The sequence below is a fragment of the Morone saxatilis genome, unplaced genomic scaffold (genome assembly GCF_004916995.1).
Source record: "Morone saxatilis isolate NCDOM2014 unplaced genomic scaffold, NCSU_SB_2.0 Contig19, whole genome shotgun sequence".
Classification (NCBI taxonomy): domain Eukaryota; kingdom Metazoa; phylum Chordata; class Actinopteri; family Moronidae; genus Morone; species Morone saxatilis.
The window spans coordinates 11,599,864-11,622,319 of record NW_023339751.1 but is presented as its reverse complement, the minus strand read 5'-3'; the positions used below and the strand labels follow the sequence as shown (position 1 = coordinate 11,622,319).

The following is a 22,456-nucleotide window of genomic DNA, read 5'->3' as shown; positions in this document are numbered from 1 at the left end:
ATATTACCAGTGACAGACATGAATCATGCCAAAGAGGCCTAGCTGTAGGGCATCACCAAGCCAAGTTGACAATGAGGGTGAAGTGTTTGAGTAAATCTTGTGCGAGGCCCATTGGCCCCCGTGGCAGGGCCTCTCCGTGCTGGTTTGTGAAGCCCAGAGGATGACAGGTGCTTTTCGTAATGCCTAACTGATGAGAGCCAATCAGTGTGGCCCATTCTGCTGGTGTGTGTATCTTCTCCTGTTGTTGTCATCTGGCCCGCTAAAGTAAAGATGAGCTTGACTGACAGATGCATCCGGGTTCACAGTTTATTGGTTTCTACGAGAGAGCCAGATATGCCAATTTAGACAGGGTAGTGACAAAAAAGTTCCCATCTAAATGGAATAATTTTACCACTGGGAATTCTCAGCTGGGAGAGGAAGGAGTGTTAGTGTGTATGTGTGTGTGTTTTTTCTATCTTTTAACAAGGCCTGAATGACAAACACATAGGACAGTTAGGGGGCTGACAGAAACAGCAGCTTTTGATGCTTCACAGGGGATCCATGAAATAAACAATAGGCAGAGGAAGCAGGGAAATTGAATTACAACTGGCTGGACTTGTGTGTTTCTGAGTAGAGAGTGAGGAGAGGAGGTGAGGCAGCAGCAGTGTGGTATAGCAGGATGAAACCGATGCATCATTAAATATACTGGAGTCAAAAGCTGGGGCAACGCTCTCCTGCCTTCCCAACTGTCCTGATTCTTTGTTTCACCCTCCTTTCTCCTCCTTTCTTTATTTAACTTTCTGTCTTTCTCCATCTGTGCTGCACACACTCAAACACCCACGTTGTAACATAATGCAATCATTCTTTTTATAGTACACTCAGGCTACTTTTAACCGGAATAATAATGTGTGATGATTTCTACAGATATCCACACACTGATACACACAAACAACGTGCTCTGTAGCTATCGTGTATTTCATATTTGAGAGCTGTAACCCGTATGAATGCCTTCTGTAGTCCTGACTGTTCATAAAACCAAACATCAATACACCAGCAGCAAGAACGCTCCCCGGGAACCTTGAACTCTGAATCATTTTCTTATGGGGTTAATAATGAGGGGACACCAAGTCAACGACTGACATATAAAAGAATTTATTTCTCATGTGCACAAAAAGAATTGGAACAGAACTGAAACAGAACAATGATTGAGGCCACAAGGCTTTCCGTATAGATTTTCATCAGAAATCCTTTTAATGTCCATGACACATCTCCTGTATCATCTTTACAACAGCAGAAGACCCATTCCTTCAGAGGTGCTCTGCTTCCTAAAGCAAAGACTTCTCCTGAATGACGGCGGCTTGCACTCTGCGCCAGTGTTTCATTTTCAGATATGTCGAGCTACATGTAGACAGAAATAGGCAAATCCCAAGTGCAATTTGTAGAGGATAGCTTCTCCTGAAGAGCAGGACCGCAGTCTGTTTCTCTGTTATCTGGTGCCCTCAACAATGACAGTTAACCCTGGTACCAGATGGTGTATTTGCTTGTGAAGAATTAAAGTAAACTTCATCTTGGATGCCCTACACTAAAGAGTTGTATTGGTAGCTGGGTTGGAGTGGAGGGAGGGAGGAGAGATGGGTGACTGGGAATAAGTGTGGATGTGTTTCTATACATGGAGGCACAGATGACTGTAATTTGGATTAACATAATGATCACAACATCTACTAACAGCAAACAGGACAATATCTTTGATTGTTGCCAAGGACTTTAGTTTGATCACATCTTCATTTGTGGAGCAAAAGTTAAACTAGAGAGAAACCATTTCACGCTGGAGGTCTTTTGTACTTCTTAAGTTTTATGCTGTTCTCCATGGGGATTACTTGTTCTGAGCCCAACAACAAAAGATGATACAGAAAGCCATTTAACTCATTGCATAGTGACATAAAACATCATCATGACATTATCATGAAAACAAAATAAAATGACAAAGACAACCTATGTGATGTTAGCATCTGAAACCTGCAGCCACAGGTTATTACAGTAGTTGTGCCTTTCCTCAGAGCACAACATTACATTAAGACACAAATGTAATGCATGTTTTTTTTTTCGGTCTGTATATCTACAAAGGGAGCCAGTACATTAGTATGATACTGCAATGGTGTGTGATATTATTTACAGAGAAGAATTGTCTTCACATTATTCACAAATCATTCTACAAAGCAGCATTTAGTTGCAACTGATGGTATAGTCACTGAATTTCACCTTTTTCATTACAGTCATATGCATTATGTTGTTCGCCTGTTGAAAAGTCACAACATACATGTTCAGTGTTGACTACTTATTTAAAAGATAATACTGCTTTATTTATGCATACATATACTGTAAATAAAATATTAAATATCAAACTAAGTCTTTGGCAAATGTAGTTAAAAGTACATTCACAAAATATTTTCCAAAAAGCAAACTGAATCAGTATTTCCTTTCAGTCCCTATGGAGAGTAGAACGTAACTCGAAGAGGGTGGTGAATATGTGTTTGTAAAGGCAATTAATTTCATTGAACAGGCATGAATTTACGGTGAAAAAACAGGTTTGTAAGGCAATTGTTGAAGCTAATTTACAGTTGGTTCGCTCAACTGCGTACAGCTCTCTAAACTGTGTAGGCATCTAGTGGTATGACTAAGTAGCTGAATGAAGTATAACCCAGGAGAATTGAATTTGTTCATGTAGCCATAGAGCTATGGCTTACAAACTGCTCAGAAACCTGAAATTGTCGCTTTTACTCAGAACAAGATGTTCACACAAAAACATGTCTGTCTGTCTGTCTGCTTTGTGTTTTTACACCTACATTATGCAACATAAATAGTTTCGACTTATGGTTAAAATTGGTAGGTTAACTAAACATAATTTTAAGTGAATGTACCAAATAAATTAAATAAGCTGAGGTTATAGTGCAAAAAAAGAGCAAAGGACGATCATGCATGGACATGGACATGGCTGGAAAATGAAGGAAATGTGACTGAACTACTCTGATGTGAACTATCTTTGATAGCATTTTTTTACATTAAAAAATAGTGACAGAAAAAAATAATTTAAAGTATTTAAAATTATGGCGAAACCATTTTGTGGCCACCACGTTTTTTAATACTTTGCAAAATGATTTACATTTTTACATCTGATTGTTTGCCACAGGGAGTGTGATGTTGCCATTGGTCTATATAGGGTCAGTAAACGTTGTAGGACATGCTGTGTTTATCTGATAATGTAGGTGGGACTGGCGAAATGGGAGCAGGAGACGTAGTCAAAGCACCAGAGGAAAGCACGCCCTACAGTGTGGAGCCAGAATCGCATTAAGTGTCAAAGGGGCCCCACAACACTGGTTCGAGTCGCTGCACCATCAAACTATGGGACCATTGTCATCTCCCCTGGACTCTCTTTAGAGCAGAAAAATACTGCAGTTCATCACATAAAAGGAATGTGAGGATCCATGAATAAAATAACAACAACAACAACAGCAACAAAGAAACAAAAATAAAAACCCACAACATTTTTTTCCACATGGTATTCTTCACACTGTTTTCTTCAATTTATATTTTATAATATATATATTTATATAATCTCTTAAAGTCATTCTGGAAATGTTCAGGCCTGTGAGAGATTGAGGGCATGATGGGTGAGTTCTGAACGCCCGTGGGCCCTTTTGACCCAAAAGTGTGTAACGCCGAAGCTGGGCATGATGCACCGGCGTCGACCTCGCTGATCCTTACTCCACATCATGGGGTTTCCTTTAGGATTCCACCTCGCTTCCCTTTGACCTCAGTGTTTCTCAGACGGGGACAATATGGAGGCCGAAACCCTGGCCCTGCAGTTTGAGCTGGTCTCCATGGTAACTAGTGGCGGTCGTAGGCAGTGGCAGCAGTGGGAGGTGCGGAGCCACGAGATGCGGCACTATAATAATAAGGGGAACCTGAAAGTTAACAGAAGAGCGAGCCGTTGGAAACCACGAGGTCAAGCACCATGTAAGACACGTGTGTAAAACTCCAAGAACAGAGAATACATTGAGCCTGGAGATTTGTATTACTGTTACTGAATATGATTTTAATTTTACAACATGTTTAGACATGATTGAAAAATATACTGTTACATTAGAGTACGTCTGACAGTTTTTGTTATATAAGAGAAAGTAGCTTACTTAGTAATGCTGGATTGCTGAACCGCCATGCTTCGTTGTAAGTGGTGTATTGTGGATGAGAGTAAGGGTTTCCAGAAAAGTCCCCTCCTAGAGAATAAATCAATAAAAACAAACATTAGCAATGGGCTAACAAACTAAAATGACTTTGTAGAATACTATGCTGTAAAAATGCCTTTTCATCAAGTTACATTGCAGTTACATTACAATCTTGTCACACAACAATGTGTCTGTGCGATTTTTATCCGGACTGCTTGTATAGCTTGTCTCTACAGTCCCTTCAGGTGAATTGATTGTTTTATTAATCCTCTGTTAGTCTTTAGGATTTCCTCCATTCTTTCCTTAAGTGAGAATTTCAGTGCTTTTTTCCTGCTTTTAAGTGATGATGCTTCGCTTCAAAACTCCCTAATAGGTTCTCTGAGACGCTCATTCGCTCTTTGTCCTCCCTGTGCAGGTTGTGGTGTAAAGGACGGGAGGCTGAGGGGATGTCAGAGAGCGATGCTGTGGCTCCACAGGTTTCTTTCTTTTACGAGACTATAAAGGCTGGGTTTTATATGAAGCTGCTGAAGAATGGCCTTTGCTTTAACAGTGTTTGGGGCCAGTCACTAAATCTTAGTCATTCACCACCAGATGAAAAAAAACCCATAATCTCTGGATTAAGAAGGTGGCTATGCTTGTGTGCTTGTATGTGTGTTTGGGTGGGTATATCCATAAGCACTCTCTAGTGGCAGATAATCCAATAAAATGTAAGTAATTATCTTAATTTAAGATATCAGCTTTTACCTCCATGTATATTTAAAAATGTTACCCTCATGCATACTGAGCTCACTTGTAAATACTGCGTGCCTGCTTTGATTATTGGTCAGTGTGAAAGGTACATGTCTCAGAGCAATAAAGGGAATTGTGTTTTCAGTTGTTTGGAGGAGAGATCTACACATGCTGGCAACTATAGCATCCTCACTGCTGGTCGTGTAACTCGAGCTCATCCCTGAGAGAGATAGTGATTTAAATATTTACAGGCCCTCCACGCCTCTGTGTTTTGACCCTTAACTGTTTGCTGTGAACCTGAACTGCAGGTTAAGTAGAGGGGAAAGAGATACGCTCTGCAGCCCTGGGTGTCCGGGGAGGCGAGGAGAGGCGCAAAAGCAGTGTTTATCGACGGGGCTGGTAAGAGTGCGCTGTGTGGACACGGCGAGGGTAATGAGCGCTGGGAGCTGGAGTGTAACTGAGAGGAACTGTCCTATCTCACGGCCACTGATTGTGGTGATCGCCTATCGAGTTCATCTAATGTCCTCGTCCGCAGACGCTAACCACAAGCTAACCGCAGTCTAACAAAGCTATAACAAGCTTGCTTCAATCCTTTGGCTCAAGAGCAATACTTTAAGGATCCTTCAATATCTCAACAGTGGATGTGTTTTTATGTGTTACATGTATACTGTTAAACATGTCACAGAAAAGCATTACCACTTGTTTAGCTTAAAGTGACCTCAAGTTCTTTAAACAAGATCAACTCAAGGGTACTATCTAGTGAAAATAAAACCTGTAAAAGCAGAATTAATGGCATCATAAAAAGGGAGTAGTGTCACCTACCAGGAACCATTCCAGCGAGTGTGGAGGTGGGGTAGCTGCCTTGTCCTGTGGGGGGGACATGAGGCGGGTAGCCAGGTAAGGTGGTGCTGGCCATGTCTCGACCTGCAGGCACACAGGAGGAAATTCTTACAAGGATGCTTGAACGCAGTAAAGCTGAACAACTTGTGTTGTATGTTAATTAACATATTTGTTTGACAACTTCATTGTCATTCAAATGTCATTGCATTTTTGTGTTTTTTCATTCCTTTTTATAGGGAAAATGATTTCTCCTCTGCAACCTAAATGCAATTATGAAATATCATAAACAAGGAACACACTAAAATCACCAAAGTGAAGTGATGCATATAGTCACTGAGAATGACGAGCAGTGTCACTGTCACTCACAATGCATCAGACCATTTGAATAACTTATATTATGGGGGAACACCCTGGACAGGTCATCAGTCTATATCACAGGTTCTTTTGATGAAGTTATTTAAATTAGTTTTATGAAATTAACCCTAACCCTAATCAGAGACTACAACTGCTGTAACATTACTATACCAACATCCTAAGCAGCTTTAAAACTGACAAGAGCATCAGGAGCTCTCTCTGCTCCACATTCAGTCCTGTAATTAACAGTGACAGTACCAGGCCTGGCTGGATGAAGGGGCACACAAGACAGGGAGATATGGGTCCAAAGCAGGCCCCAGCATCAGCCCTATGTCCCTGCCTCTGCAATCCCCCACCCCCCACCCCCTTTGGCCTCTTCTGCCCCCTCAGACCTTGGGCCTGTCACGAGGCTGGAAAGACTTGGAGGCCTATTGTTAACTCGAGAGACGGGTTGTGAGCTGGTGAAAGGCAGAGTGGAAAGGGGGAGAGAGCAGTGGCTGTTAATGAGGAGCAAACAGTCAGTTTTGCTTCTGTATACACAACAGTAGGGCAACAAAGCATGATGGGATTGGTGGCTTTGCAACGTGAGAGGCAGATGCTTTAATTTGGTGTATATCTGAAAATGAATAAATTCTCAAAAAAGAACACAGAGGTAAATCAACTGAACAGACTGAGCTTGTTTGGATTTATATCTGGTTATGGGGTCTTGTCAGTAATGTTGTACCTGCTATAAAGGGCTGGCTGGCATACTGGCTGTAGCAGGGGCCGTGGGCATGGGCAGGGTAGCTGGGAGTAGAGGCATCTACAGAGAGGCTGGACTGGTGGGGCAAGATGTCAGCTAGAGCAGAATCCCCAACAGAGGAGGGGGTGAAGGGAGCAAAGGATGCCTCATGGGGCTCCCGCTTTACACACATGGAAGGTGGATATGATGGGTGAGAGTCTGCCAGGTGGAAAAAAAAGAAAAAGAAAAAAACTCGATATAATGTCGTCATGCAACTCTGCACATACTGTACATACATACACTTCAGTCACTCAGATGTATGATGGGATGGATGTACAGCGTTCTAAATGTCCAAGTAACCCCAAAAAACTACTGTACAGAGGCAAAAACAAATCAGATGTGTTGCAGCAGAAGTTTTTAGATTTGTCATGCACATAGCCGAACACAGGGCAATAAATCAAACAGGGAAGGGACTCCAAATCTTTAGCAGATTTGTGGCATGAATTATAGGGAGCCTAAAGGATGAGGAACACTACAAGAAGTGCAATTGCTACTATACATTAACTTCCTATCTTTTACCAACTCAAGACCAGACATTTCGTATGAATTCTGAATTGAAAAGCAGTCTTTAGAAGTTGATTTGTTCATTTACATAGCTTATAATAATAATCTCATATGCACCCAGCAGTAATTCATTCAACTAAGTGGAAACATACACCAGTGAAATGTTGCAACAACACATCGCGCCTGATCAATCAAGCTCAAATGCGCAAAACATTTCCCCATGGTTTTAGGAAAACAAACAGCATAATCTCACGGCTGCTTTCTCACAACAAAATCACTCCCACAAATAACCCAACAATCGGCTTGCAGACAGTTCAAAACTCTACACTTTGATCTAATTTGGCTGATGAGTCTTGGCATCTTTCATTTCACCGGCTCTGCCTCTTCAACCTATGCAATCAATGCGAGCTCTGTCTCTGGCCTCTCCACGTCTGCCGCAGAGCCTGTTCTGTTCGCTGGGGCCTGTAGGGAGAGATGGCTCTTTCCCGACACCATGATAGCCTCATTAGCTGCTTCCCCCATCATTGTTATTTTACAACAGGACTGTGTGTTGCGATTCCTCATTAAGATAAGGGCTGTTCTATGGAAGGGGGATGCAACCCTGTCAGCCCTATGAACCTAATGGCAGGGAATCAGGCAACCTAACGGACTGCTTTCCCATAGAATTCTATAGCAGGTTCTCTAAATCTCTTTGTCTTTGTGACAGCTGTAAATGTGGGCTTAGACAGAGGTACTGCAATTACACAGACTACTTTCATCTTATTGAGACAAATACCATTGTTATGGAGGGAACAGGACAATGTTAACAATGTAAGTTTTTAACTTATGATCAAATCATTAAAAAGAATAGATGACATGTATCTCTGGCATGAACAGAAATATTCTAACGAGTGGGCTTTGCATTTAATTGGATGGACCTAAATTTTGTCACATGTATTTGTCGCACTGTATAAGTTTGTCATAAATCTATTGGAAACGGGGTCTGAATATAGGAATGAGTGCAAATGGCTAGCACTCAGTTCTGTTCTTCAGTTAATTATATCTAATACGTAGACTGTTAAAGTCTGTAAAGTTAAGACAACTTTCAGAAGTGTAGTTTGATTTGGGCCCATCCACCCCCACTCACTGATACAAGACAATGTCAGACAACCCATAAAAGCACTCTATTCAACAAACACCTGGATTTATTACACATTCACAGTCACAGTAAGCCTAAACAATCGAAAAAACAGAACAACTGTACAAACGTTGGCCTTAATAAAACATAATCTAATCCCTATGTGTCACAATTTACAAAAGCGGATTGTGTGTTTACCACTTAGTATGCTTGTTAAGTGAACCTTGCTCACGCATGTACAGTATATTATTGTTCTAAGGAGGACTAACTTTGTTATCAGGCTGACACTGCATGGCCCACCTGTACCTTTGGGACGTTAATCTGAACTTTAGGATAAAACTGAGGGGGCCAAGCATGAAGCCCAGGCCAAGTCTGTTTACACTGTATCTAAGACTTCCTGCATACTACTGTAGGCTCAGCGCCTGAGCAACCTTTGTCAAACAGACAGGGTTTACGACGCAAGAACAACCGATACAAACGCTGCGTTCAAGACCACTGAACTCTGAAACTAATCAGACATGGTGTTGCTTATTGTCCTGGAGACGAGGCAGAGCCTGGGTAAAGGGAGCCTGTCAAATCACAGGCCCTGATGATGGAGATGGAAGATAAACTCAGGGTCCTTGGGGACTTCTCCCCAGCAAACACATCTCTGAGCAAGTGGAGACGCTATAGAGTTCTCCAACATCTGTCTCTGCTCCACCACTGATGCCACGTCTACAGACCCCATCAACCATAGAAATGAACTGTTAAGGAGCTACAGCAGTCCTCGGAGTGATGCGTCCAGATATAGCTGCAACAGCCTTCTCTCAAGTGAGCGTTTCATTTTTAAACGTACACTGAGGAACTTTGGTGCGCAAACCACTTACTGGCAGAACTTGTTTTCAAAAGCTGACATTCAATCTACAGAGAACTTTTTCATTCCTACAGCAAAACTTCTCTCTTGTGTAGGTGCATGTTGATGTTTACATCATGTATAGCCAGTTAAATCTCTGCATTCACTCTCCTGCATTGTAGAGGTGGTCATTTATAACTACTTACACCAGAAAAGAACAAAAAAAGCGATTGTCAAAGGCTGCATCCAGTTATGAGCGAGTAAAGAATATTAGCAGGGCCAAATACCTTGAATTCCCCATCCACAGGTTTAAAGTCATTCATTATCTAATGTGTGCTCAAAGGTTAGTGTGCTATTGTGGGGGGTGATATAAACATTAATTTCTGAGCTCAGGGCTGCAGGCGTTAACTGAGCTGAGACAAACCGTTTGTCACCAGGCCACACACCAAGCCCGGCAGGTTAGGTGGCTGCTTATTGTTTGCCACCCAGCAAAGAATAGCTGGGACTGCCAAATCAGAAACTGAGTGTGGTATACATTTCAGATTTTTTAATCTGTGCTTTCTCATCTGTACAGTTTGTCATATCATAGTGTGTGAGAGAGAGAGATAGGTAAGAAGGTAGATAGGTATAAAGAGAGATGGAAAAGAATTGGATCTTCACATCTGCTAGAGTTGTAGTAGGTCAGAGGGGTGCCCATTTACACCCAGCCTCCCCACAGGCTCTGGTGAGAGTGATTATCGAGCCCAGCCGGCACAGAGACTACTGTACTCTCATTGGGCGTAACCCTATTTAACTACTGCTAAATAGCTACAATATTATATTATGATTTAGACCACACATTCAGCTTTTGACAGGATTAGAATAACTAAAGACAAGATTCACTAAATCTGTTGCATGTTGCTTACTCTGTTCAGGTGTCTTTAGAAAACTGTGCAGACACATAAAGGCTGGACCAATGCCAGAGACCAGAGGTTAATCATGACATGTTGTTCTATCCATGGCCGCACTGAGCATTTCACAGTGTTCATACTAGATACACACACACACACACACACACACTGACAGACACACACACATACGTACATCAGCTTCTCTATGGCTTGTATACACCAGAAACGTTTTAGTTTTTACCTGGTCACAAATGCAAAATAGCGTAAACATGGTAAGAAGTACATTTAAATTCACAATAATACTTATATTACCAATATTAACAAGAAGCTAGATTTGTTGTGTTTCTTCTATGGGAGGACAACAGAACAATTTCCTTTCAAAGAAATCTTGATGAATGTGGTCTTTTAACAAAATGGTAACATTACAAATCATGTACATATTTAAAATCTGAAGATAGTAATTGTTCAGGAAATAATTTGTAAACTCTTACTAAATGGTTTTCTAAATCCTAAGAGGTGCGTTTTAGTATCCTAAATTCCTCTCTGATATGGCTGCCGCCGTCCTCCTTAGGTAACCATCTCTTTCACACATTAGGGTAAACAGAGGACACAAAAGATGGCCGACATTGCTTTCGTTAGTGCCCTTGGAACGCAAAACTGAGCACTTCATTAATCATTCATCTTTAATAGATTATGCAAATTTCAGGACATAAAAATCAACAAGATCAATAACTGTATGAATTTTAATTGGGAGCAGAAAACATTTAAAGAATGAATATAATCTCGTAGCTCCATCCAATATGAGAGCGTAATTTATTGATAATTGGATCCCAGCCTAAATGAGGAAGGTAATTTAGCATTTTTCAGCCTTGGCATACATTCCCATTTACAGGGTTTGCTAATGGCAGAAAAAATAATATTATACACTGACAACCTACACCCAATCAAATGCTTCACGCATTACTCTGCATAGTCGTTAAAATTAAGTAATAAAAGTTTGCTGGATATTACTTCTGAGTTGAATCTGGTGCTCAAAATACTCAGACACATTTTTAATGCTTGTGCTAAAGTATGTTGTCATATTCCACTTTAGGAAAATTTTTGTTAATTTGCCTCCTCATTATGCAATCTGTGGCCCTCACATGTATCGCTTTAGGAGGCCCCAGGCCCCCAGGTGGCTTGAAGGCCACCTGCTATGAGTGTGCTCCCCAGAGCGAGACCGCTTTCATAGGAGGAGCCCAGCATAAAAGACAAAAACACACCTTTCTTCTCCTGGGGCCCAACTTTCTGGGGCAAATCTACCTCCCACATATTCAGGAATAAAAAAGGGGTCTTTCTTTTCCCACAGCTCTGTGCCTGGGTCTGGGGCTAGACTATAGGGATCATTTGAGAAGGGCCACTGCAGTTTTCAATCATGCTGTCCTCCTCTTTACTCTGTCCTCTCTCTTACACACACACACACACACAGACACACACACACAGACACAGTAGACTCATTGACTTTGATGCCCACTGCATAATTATGGGTGTTTTATTAAAAGCCTGGTATATTATTCTCGAGTCACTGTGGCCATCAGTAAACCTAACCTCTCCAGGGAAAGAGCCTCAGCAGCCACATTGAAACAATATTTCAATTAACCAGGCGGCCATCAACCTCGACAGCAGAGCAAAAGAAGCCATAGTGCAATAGAGGGTGGGTTTGTGTGCGTTATATGATACAGATAGTTAATACTACAAGATATTCAATACACTGCACCTGCCATTGCCTGTTGGCTCTCAGTGGAAGTTACTATTGTAAACAGCAGCCAGTTCATAGGTTGGAAAAAACCCTGTAATTTCAGCGTTTCACTGTGTGTCTCATCTTTATATGGGTCTCTCTCTCTCTCTGTTTCCACAAGCATGGGGCAGCCAGCCAGCCACGGTGCTATTCCAGCCGCTGTCAATCAACAGGCTATCATAGCCTTTGATGACAACGTCGTGTCGTGGCGAGAACAGCAGCTGTCTCTTATGAGAAGTGCTCCCAGTCAATCTGTTAGCGGGCCAATCCAGGCTAACACAATAGCCAGTTAGGAGCAGCGCGTGAAAGGCCTGTAGGATTTAATGGGCTCAGATGATATATTGCCTCGGTCTGTCCCTCAGAAATAAACACACAGAGTGCCTCAAAAAGTGGCTTGAAAGAGCTTTTTTCATTTGGTGATAAGAATTTTATATATCGCTGGAAAATGGGTGCACCATAAGGAAGTCAAAATCTTGATGAGTCGATGATGCAATATAAAGATGATTGCAGCACTTGGTCAAAGTTGACCAAAGTTGAGAAAACACATTTTAAAAAGTTTATTTAAATCAGTGGAGCTTACAATTTGAATACTTTAATCCACGTGGAAAGTGAAGCTACAAACAACTGGCTGATAATCGCTATTATAAATTAGTATTATTAAGTGAAGTAAAGTGTAACTTTGTATCTGAGTGTAAAATGACAGCATACAGTGTACTTTCAGTAAGTTATGGTGCATTATAGTCTACTAAATCTTTAGTTGCAGTTTTTTTAATATTAGTAGGATGCAGAATGAGTAAAATTTACTAAAAAAGTTTCACAGATTCACTTAGCTTGTTAGATATAAAGGGTGTTTTGGAAAAATGGGATGCAGTATGTTAAAATTTACTATAATCATGAGCATGGTATGCTTGGTTTAATTTTAACTAAAGTAGTTTGGGGAGATGAAACAGTATGGAAACAGCAGCAGAAGCAGATACACTGTGTATGTGTTCTCTGCACTGAGTTCGACCATATTGCTGCAGATGTCGTCGACCTACTGCAACTGTGTGTATTCTTTTTAGGGATCAATCTAGCGTGAGTCAGATTGTACCTGTCACAACAGAGTAGCTCTGGGAGACACTGGAGGCGAGGTCGGAGCTGGCGCTGGTGGAAAGGCTTGGCTTCACGTCTTCCAGGCCAGCGTTCAGGGATGGGAGTGAGTACTCATTCGCCTGTAGACAAATACACAACAAATGCAAAAATATGTCAGTGGAGACATGCACATGTGAGTCGGTGGCAATCAAAAAGACTTTCTAGATAAAATAATCTCACATTCCAGATTGTGTCATGATCTGGGTAATGTCACTCATGCACTGAATGAAAACCCACTTTGGGTGCTAGATTTAGAGCAGATTTCCCAGTTTAGGAGACACTATATGAAATATGTCTGAAGGAAACCCCTGGTGTATCCGAGGAAGCTGTCTGTGATCCTCTCACTGTGTTTCCTTCTGAATATTTCGTGTGAATTCTGAGAGCACCGCCAACCCCCCCCTCACCAACCCGTCCTGTCCACCGCTCCCCATGCTTTACCAAGACCTATGATGTATGCATGCATTAGGGCTTGTCTGAGGAGAAGGCAGAAAGGGAGAGAGGGATGAGAGAGGGATTGGGAAAGGAGTGAAAGGACGGGGTGTCAGCTGGCTCTTTGTGCTCCACTGCAGTCATCCCTGTGACCAGTCAAGGGAGGAGACATTCAGGGCTTTGTTACAGGAGAGACATGTGGTGTGGTTTTTTAAAGGGGAGTGCAACCTCAAAATCAACCTTTGTGCTTTGCCTCTAGGATGAACACATAAAACTGTGTTAATAAAATGAGAAAATAGTGTGTATTGTTTTACACTTTTATTGGTATTTTTTATTTTACATTGGAGGTTTTTATTGCATTTATTTTTAATTGTGATGAAACGTACTGTGTGCTGCAGCCATCTTTCATGTTTTACGATTTCTGATTTAAAAAATGTAATACTCTGCTGTACTACACCAGAAAACTTCATGTAGGGATCAATCACCAACTAGTCTCTTTAGTATTTATTCACTTTAATCTGAGGTTAAGACTCAGCTAGCAGCTGTGATGAATCCTGTTTGTTAATGAGATGACACTTCCTGACCTGATTCTTCTTCTTTGAAAGGATAAGTGTGTGTGCACACATTTGTGTCTGTGAGTGTTTGTATCTGAGTGCGTGTGTGCATCTGTTTGTCTCAATGGGACTGGGGTCCCACAGGGGCGAGCTGGTGACCCCAGTCTTGTTTGCCTCTATCCCAGATAAACTCTAATTGTCTGCTTACAACTGTTCCCTGGCACTAGGCTGGATGTTCCTCTCTATTCCGCTGGGCCTCAGCAGCACAAGAGCCATTTTGTCATGCAGATGGGTTGTGGGCAGGGCTGGGCAGGGCTGGGCGGAGGGCGAGTGGCAAGCACAGAGGGGCCTGAATGACCTGACCACATGGCTGCCAGAAGTGTGGGAGGGATGAGGCCTATTCAGCCTGGCCTCTTCAAAATGGCTTTTTAATGCCCTGACGCAGACACCAGACAAGCCCCTAATAGCCTAATATCCCACCTTTTCACCAGTTTAAGAAAAGGAGGGGGTGTTGGAAACAGGGAGAAAAAAGGAGGTGCACAGAAAGAGTGGAAAGCGGCCTGATTAATATTACATTAAATTAAAACTGATTTTTCTGGACCATTCTGATGCCGTTTTTCTCCCCCTTCCTCCACCTTCCTCTCGCTTTTTTAATACCTTCTCCTCCACTCTTTGTGATTGCAAGTCATTTCCAATTCGTTTTGGTATTGATCTTGCCGTAGAAATCACTTTGGTAATTAGCTGCATTAAAGGCTGTATAGCAGGCTGAGGGGCTGTCCCTCTGATTTATCGCCGCTGTAATTCCCCGTGATCGCGCAGAGATGAAAATGAACTCAATTAGGGCACTGCTAAGGCTGCATGGGCGCCCACATAGAGTTCCAGTGGAAAAATTAATAGTCTCTTGTTGTTTAACAGTCTAATGAATGTAAATAAAGGTTATCCGCTGTAATAGGCACTAGGCTTTTAGGCTGCTTTGAGCAAGAAGTTGCACAGAGCCTTTTGTCACCTGTGTCAGTATGTGTACCAGTTAATTCACTATATAATGTTAGAAATCAATGTAAATTATTTTAATGTTGAGTACCACAACTTATGGTGTAGAAAGAAATATGTCTGGCCAACCTGTTCAGGTTTGATGTGTTCTGAAGTGGGGAAGACGTCAGGGTAAGAAGGACGTTCAAACACACGGTCCAGGGCCTCCAGCTGCTGCTGGGTGAAGGCGTCTGCTCGCAGGTGCTTCCTTAAACTCTCCACACTGCCCTGAGAGTCGCTGCCAGGGCCTGAGCCATCAGAGCCATCTAGAGAAACAGGGAGAGGAAGAAGGGAAAAGGGGGAGGATTGGTGATAACATTGTGCATCAGGGCTTAGCTCTCTTTTTTACCTGATATTATTCTAGCAGCCTAGCAATGTGTGATAAGCATGAGGAGAAAATTTTATTTTGAGCTCAACGGGTGTGAGAGTTATGGCATGAGGAGCAGTAGTAAATTCAGGGAGACCCACCAGCATGTCTGCCTTTTTATCTCCCTCTCTGTTTTTCACTGGCTCTCTCTCTCTTCCTCTCACACACATACACTCACTCAAGCAGCTCTCTGCCTCCCCCTCACCTCTCCTTGTGGCCACCATCAGCATGGTCATCATGTGATAGGTCTATGGTAATTGATGGATTACCTTCAGTGCAAATATATACTTGTAAGGGAGAGCGTGTGTTTCAGGAGGAGAAAGTAGGGCTGGCGATTACATACAGAGCCTCTCATTCTGCCAGCGGGAAATGGAGAGCCATTATTTAACTGCACTATTTCCTCCTGAACATATTACCCTTCCCTCTCTCTGTCTCTCTTTCTCTCCCTCCATCCCCCACATATTGCCTGTCTTCTGGAAAACAGAATGGAGTGGGGACGATACTCAGGGCCGAATGAGGACGGGGCGTCGAGGGCAAGCGTTTGCATTTCCTCACTCGGTCACACTCTATATAAACAAATGAGCCTATGCTTCCCTCGTTCTCCTGATCTCTGACCCTATCAACCTGGCCAAGGAGCCCGATGCTGCCGCTGCAGCTCTCCCTCTGCTCACTCATCAAGTCCTGAACACTGAAAGAAGAAAAAAAAAATCTACTGCTAAAACCTCCAGCCAGCATCCCAGGAACCTCCACTCCACTGCCTGCCTCCCGCCATTCCTCCCTTCCTCCCTACACCCTGCCGCCAACAGCGGATGAGGGCTTTAGCTCCCATACAAATCTGTCATTCTAAATTTGCAGCAGATTATGTTCTCTCCTGGGCGAGCCAGCGGTGATATATGATATGCAAGGCCGCTATTGATTGCCTGATCCGCCAGCAGAGGAGGGAGGCGAAATGAACTTGGAATGAACATCATGCCTCAACTCATTGTGCGTATAATACTCTACTTAATCCCACATTTTTCTGTGCTATGGAATTCAATTGATCAATCATGTTCCACTGATGGTACCATTTCAGGGGCGTTATTGCCATTCTGCTCGGCTGCTTGACCTTTTTTCAATGGCTGAGGCCAGAGGATGAACCCGACTCGCACCAAGAAATAGATCCATGGAGAGAATGGAATAGGGGACTGCAATTGGGTATGAGTGTGCGTAGATGGGAGTGTGTGTGCTTCACTGTTAAAATATATTGACTTTAGCTTTGTGTAACATTTGTGAAGGAATCAGTTTCTTCTCTTGTCACATGTGTTTTTTCTTACCATCATTTAACTGAATATTTTAGCACAGGCTTTTTTTTCAAACATCTCCCTTGGGTGTTGGGTTGAGGTTGCTAGGTGGTGGAGAAGCATTAGTGTTGTTGTATGAAACTCAATTGTTGTCTGTGGTACAGAAGAAAATAGAGTCATTAATTACCTCGTATCAGCTGGTCTAAGAAAAGAGGCACGCTCGATCAATAGCAACTGTTTGTCATTCACTATGGAGGACCATGCTTATACTCAGCAACACCTCACACACTTAATCAGGCCTCCTGAACTGGCTGCAAAAGGACATACTTATATTTCCAACATCTTTTTGGTGCACCATTTTAATTAATTTAACAAAAGCCTCGCTACCAAAATTATAAAATTAATTTTGGAACCTGCTAATTTACTGGCAAGCATTTTAACACAAGGACTAACAATAAACAACATCTACATCTATATTAGCAACACTTTTTGATGTTGGTAAAGGTTTGTTTACACTAGTAATGGTTTAAAAATGGGAATGAAACAGGTCTCTCAGTTCAGACACACACTTTGCATTATTTTTAACTCTTCAGTTATGCATTTGAATATATATCAAATTTATGTGGTCAGAGAATTACTGATTTGGCCTTTAAATAGAAATACTAGTAAATCATTTATTTTCAGAATTTGCCATTAGAGGTTCATGTTTGACATATATCATAAGATAGCTGCAATAAATCAGATTCATCCTTTGACAGTCAGCGTGTCAAGTGGAGTGTGAAGCCTGACTGTCAGATCGCCTGTGTATGTATGTGTGTATATGTATGTGTGTGCGTGTGTGTGTGTGTGTGTGTCTCATTGACTGGCTTGTTTCATTTTCTCACTGTTTCTTCAACCCCTTTGGGTGTCTCAGCAGGTATTCTCTTATCACTCCCACAGCACCAGCTGACTGCGTCTCTTTGTTTTAACACCAAAGTGCAAGGAGATAAACCAAGATAAAAACAAGACTCTCCAACAGTGACATTCACACATCAGCCCTAAAGCAATGTACTTTCTGGTAAATACTTTCTTTGATCAGCTTGAACCGACACATGCTGTTTGACCTTGTTACGACCAAAAGTTGTATATTTCATGGTGATGTATTCATACATTTTGCAGAGACAAACTCAACCAACCGACATGAATCTACAACTGGTCTTTTTGTCTAACAATATTATAATAAAATAATCTATACAATCTATACATCTTGCTGTAAGCCTTTCACACTCATGCACCTTCAGCCATTTATACATACGTACAGAGCTAACCAATCACAGTAGCTACTGTGAAACAGACCACAATGGTATCAAAAGCTGTTCTGTTTTGCTTTGTCTCTAAGAGGGATGTTAACGTCCTGTGGTGGCGTGGTGGCACTTTATGTCCTTCTTTCATCTCCCCTGTTCCTGTGATAAGATAACTCGGAGGAGAGTAGAGGGGGGCTTGTTTGAAAGGCAAATGAATTCCTACACACCGCCTGGCTCTCTCCATAAATCAATGGCACAGGGTTTTCCCAGATCAGAGGCTGCAAGTCCTCTGCTGATAGGTGAAATGATGCTCTCGCAAATTGTGGATCATTTGTTGATGTTTTTAAAAATGCAGTTATGCTTGAAAAAAAAGAGAGCACAAACAAACTGGTATACCCAGAGGGTGAACACTCCTCCCCTGTAAGCTAGCTATATTTATGAAACCTCTGAAGCGGAAAGGAGAGAGGTGGGTGGGGTGGGGGAGAGAGAGGGAGAGAGGCAGCTACACTGCCATGGCTGTTAAGATCCTGTTATGTTGTGGCGTGTTTAAGAGCTTTATTAATTCGATTTAGCACCACCAACCAGTGTACTGACTGTCAGCAGGCACAGCGATGCTTATTTGATATTTGCACTCACTGCCAGCACTGAGGCCGCGTCAATAGCATTTTGAAGCACTCTAGTTATTTTATTTACTTTGATTTAAATTCTCAGGTCCAGGCCAGTGCAGAAAGTTTATAATAAATAAATAAAAAGGCACAATTTGGATATAGTTTTTATAACATTAATAAGAGGGTGGCTGTAGATCAGCTGGTAGAGTTTGTTGGCCTTGAATTATACGGTTGGTGGTTTGATTCCTGGCTACCACATTCCACATTTTAGTATTCTTGAGCCTGAGCTATTCCTGGTGTGTTTGTGGGGGAAATATGTTGAGCTGGACAAAAGTTTTTGCCAAATGAATGTAAAGTTGTATTTGCATGCATAAAATATAATATGCTATTGCAATGTATGTATATATGTATATATATATTTTGAAACAAGAAAAATAAAGCAGCATCTGCATCATCAGAAACAATAATAACTAAACTTAATCTTAAAAAAATACTTTAAAAACTTTGATTTGCATTGAAAACAAGTTTAAATAATCTTTTTTTACTTGTTTTAATAAAATAAGTAATTTAGGACTCTGTGTTTAGTAGGACTCCATTTGCATCTCTTATTTATCTTTGTCCTCCTCTGCTTTCATCTCTGCCCTCCTCTGGACCAGTCTGTCATTTAGCATTGCCACCCTGTGTGGCGAGTATTTGTGGAAATGCAATTAACGTATCCCATCTTTTCTCTAGCCTTTTCTCCCTCCTCAAGCTGAGTAATGCATCGCTCCATTAATTCTCGGCATCGCTGCCCGTAATTGACTTTTCTCAGACATGATTCCTCTCCATTGAGTGAATTCCCTCTCCTTATATTTTTGTGACGGATCTCATTGTATATTGTTTACAACTATATGTGGGGTCTCGCGCAGCCATGTCGCTGAATGCAAATGGTTAACCCACAAGACTTAGAAAGAAGAGGGAAATTAAAGGATGAGGAGAAAGAACGACAGAGATAGAGCAGAGAAGGAGGAGGGGGAGAAATGCAATGTCGACCCTTTTGTGTCCTCCTCTACTGTCGGGGCCCTAACAGCTTCTTGTCTCTATGTTACGCTCTGTGGCCCCTCTCAAACCTGGGCTTTTCTCTCTCACACACACCCCATCAGGGCCATCATGGTGCTCATGATTCCATTTATTTCTGCCTCGCTCTGGATGCATTTATTTTCTAAAGTGATCCTCTATTGACTCATTGTTATGGACTGGCTTGACTAGCCAACCAGTGTGGGCCCAGGTTCAAATCCATACACTAACTGATTCAAACTCCAGAAATGGGTCATATGTGTTAAAAGATACACACCGGACAATCTCCAAAAGGGCCAAATATCAAATTTGAACAAATCAAAACAGCGACTGTATTCATTTTTCCTCAAGCTATTGAACAAGGTTGATGTGACTCTGGCTGCAGCGTACGATCGTTCTTTTATGTCATGAATGAACAACCTGCTAGGCACTATTTTTTTTTCCCCGCTCACACACTCATCAGCTCCTTCTACACTCATCCCACACCCACGCTACAATCACAAGTTATGACCTTTGCTTTCTCCATCTAATTTATCACTGTAGCTCCCAACTGCCTGTCCTCCCCAGAGCTGCACTGGGCTCCATCCAGGACGTGGTAGGCCAGCGATGAGAGAAACATACAGTTAGGTCACATCAACCTGACTGCATACAGCAGCAAGGTCAGGGGTAACCTGTCACTTTGTGCTAAGACTAGGAAAACACTGAATTTGCAAAAAACTGCTACTGCTACTAAAATAAAAACAGCAGCTCAAAATCATCTATGAGAAACAGCTGGGAGGCCCAGACTTTTTCAAATGGACTTCTAACACTATAATACACATTTGACAATCACACAGCAGTTGTCACCCAATCCTCTCTGCCTTTTCTTGGCTTCCTCTTCCACCATAGGTTTAAATGACTGAGTGAGAGCATGCTGTACAACAGGCTAATTTCCCCACTTCACTATTAATGCATTTGGCAGGAACAACATTCCATTTCCTGTAATGAGATACACAAATAAATCTGGCGCTGATGGGATTAGATTCGGGGTGGGGTGGTGGTGATGGTGGTGGAGGGGGGTTCGTGGGGGGCAAAGAGGGCGCATTGAGACGCATTTTCCCGGAGGCGGTGGCATAATTGGGTATCGCTGCTTGCAGAGCCATGCAAACCAATCTCTCCACAGCATGTAGGGCTGAGAACTCTCTCTTTTCCCCCCTTAAGGCTATTTCTTTTGTCTTTTCGATGCTGCACATCCAGATAGAGGGAGGGGGAGGGGCGGGGAGGAGTGTTTAATTTTGTGGAATTTAATTAGTAATAGCTTTTCTCTGCAGAATTGCAAATTCTTTTAAATGTCACTATGTTCACTGTGCGAGGAGCATCTGAAGCCACAGAGTTACAAACAGACACACTTAACACAACTCCGTGCAAAGGTGTGCATGCACAATTCCTAAAACTAATCCTTGCTCAACTCTCATTGAGGCTCCTTCTTCCCTCCTCCACTCACTTTTTTTCTCTCATTCCCCTGCTCCTCTGTCTCCCTTTTCCTCTTCCCATCTTCACTCGAAGCCGTCCAGTGTAACATGCTACTTTTAATTTGCAATAACACATGACAAGGACAGATTAATGGCTCTTATGGCACCTATGTCCCTGAAGCTCGTCTTACGGGGACCCGGTGTACATAACGCGTGTCACACTACATTATCTCTACAGCCCTCCAGTAATGGGGACCTTTTTCTTCCTCAAAGGGCAACCGATGACTTCAGCCACTGTACCGGGATCACACTCCACCACCATCACAACACCAGTGGTACAAGGACTGTGCAAATCTTTTTTTTCATGTTGATCAAATTATCACAATGTAGACACAAACGCTTTCAAGCTTAAAATCTTTGATTGGTTAACACACATGCAACAGTGAGAAATTTGCAGAATATTCTAAACGTGAAAACTCTTTCCTGCACTAGATCTCCCCTAGTATTTAATGTATTTATTCAAATATCTAGTTTTGAATAAAACTAGTCATTTATGTATTTACAGAGTTGTCTCACAAGGTAACATGTTAACATTTTAGCAGGTAACTTTACATAGTCTTAACGCAGATAGATAGTCGGCCTGCAGCTGAGACCATCTCTACAGCTTTGTGTTGTAAAATAACAACAATTTTTAAAATGTGGGCAATTGAAAATTACCATGAATAATCAAACACAAGAAATGCCAAATTTAGAATTATTTAAAAAAAATAATTTTAGTTTACAAGACTACATATTGTTGTTTTTGCCTGATAACAATTCTAAATAAGCTACACTGTGCGTTACTGTATATTGAACTGCATGCCATTACATGGAAAATAGGATTTTCCACAGTCACTTTAGCTTCATTTATTTTAATTTCTCGTGAGATTATTTATTGGAAAAACCTTCTCCCACCTCATCCACATAAACTCATAACCCTGGAAGAGCAAAAAACAGTAATTGAAAGGAAAGTATTGTGATCTGATTGACCAAAGCAAAAGAGAAGGTTGTCTAACTTCAACTTACAATGTCCTATTTTCCTTCCATCCAAGTGGTTGCCACTCCAGAGAACTAAAGAGACAGAAACATAAAAGAAGGAAGTGGCCTGTTTTGATGAGTGCTCTTTGAGATCATTTTCAACCATATCATACCATCAGCCACCTCAAAGCAGTACCACAGACTCACACATGCACACACACACAC

At 41.9% G+C, this 22,456-nt stretch overlaps 1 protein-coding gene across 5 annotated transcripts in view; it reads right to left on the bottom strand.

Moving 5' to 3' along the window:
• Positions 1–1,146: 1,146 nt before the first annotated feature.
• Positions 1,147–22,456, bottom strand: part of pax2a (paired box 2a) — a 29,520-nt gene continuing 8,210 nt past the window's right edge. The window contains exons 6-12 of one of the 5 annotated variants that reach the window (XM_035662903.1): positions 22,280–22,324; positions 15,260–15,435; positions 13,117–13,237; positions 6,850–7,065; positions 5,754–5,855; positions 4,167–4,253; positions 1,147–3,941 (exon numbers count right to left, since the gene is read on the bottom strand). In XM_035662903.1, the coding sequence (XP_035518796.1) occupies positions 3,865–3,941; positions 4,167–4,253; positions 5,754–5,855; positions 6,850–7,065; positions 13,117–13,237; positions 15,260–15,435; positions 22,280–22,324 (824 nt within the window). In that variant the 3' untranslated portion in view covers positions 1,147–3,864. The remainder of the gene's footprint in view (positions 3,942–4,166; positions 4,254–5,753; positions 5,856–6,849; positions 7,066–13,116; positions 13,238–15,259; positions 15,436–22,279; positions 22,325–22,456) is intronic. The other 4 variants (XM_035662905.1, XM_035662904.1, XM_035662907.1 and 1 more) reach the window with 4 other exon arrangements.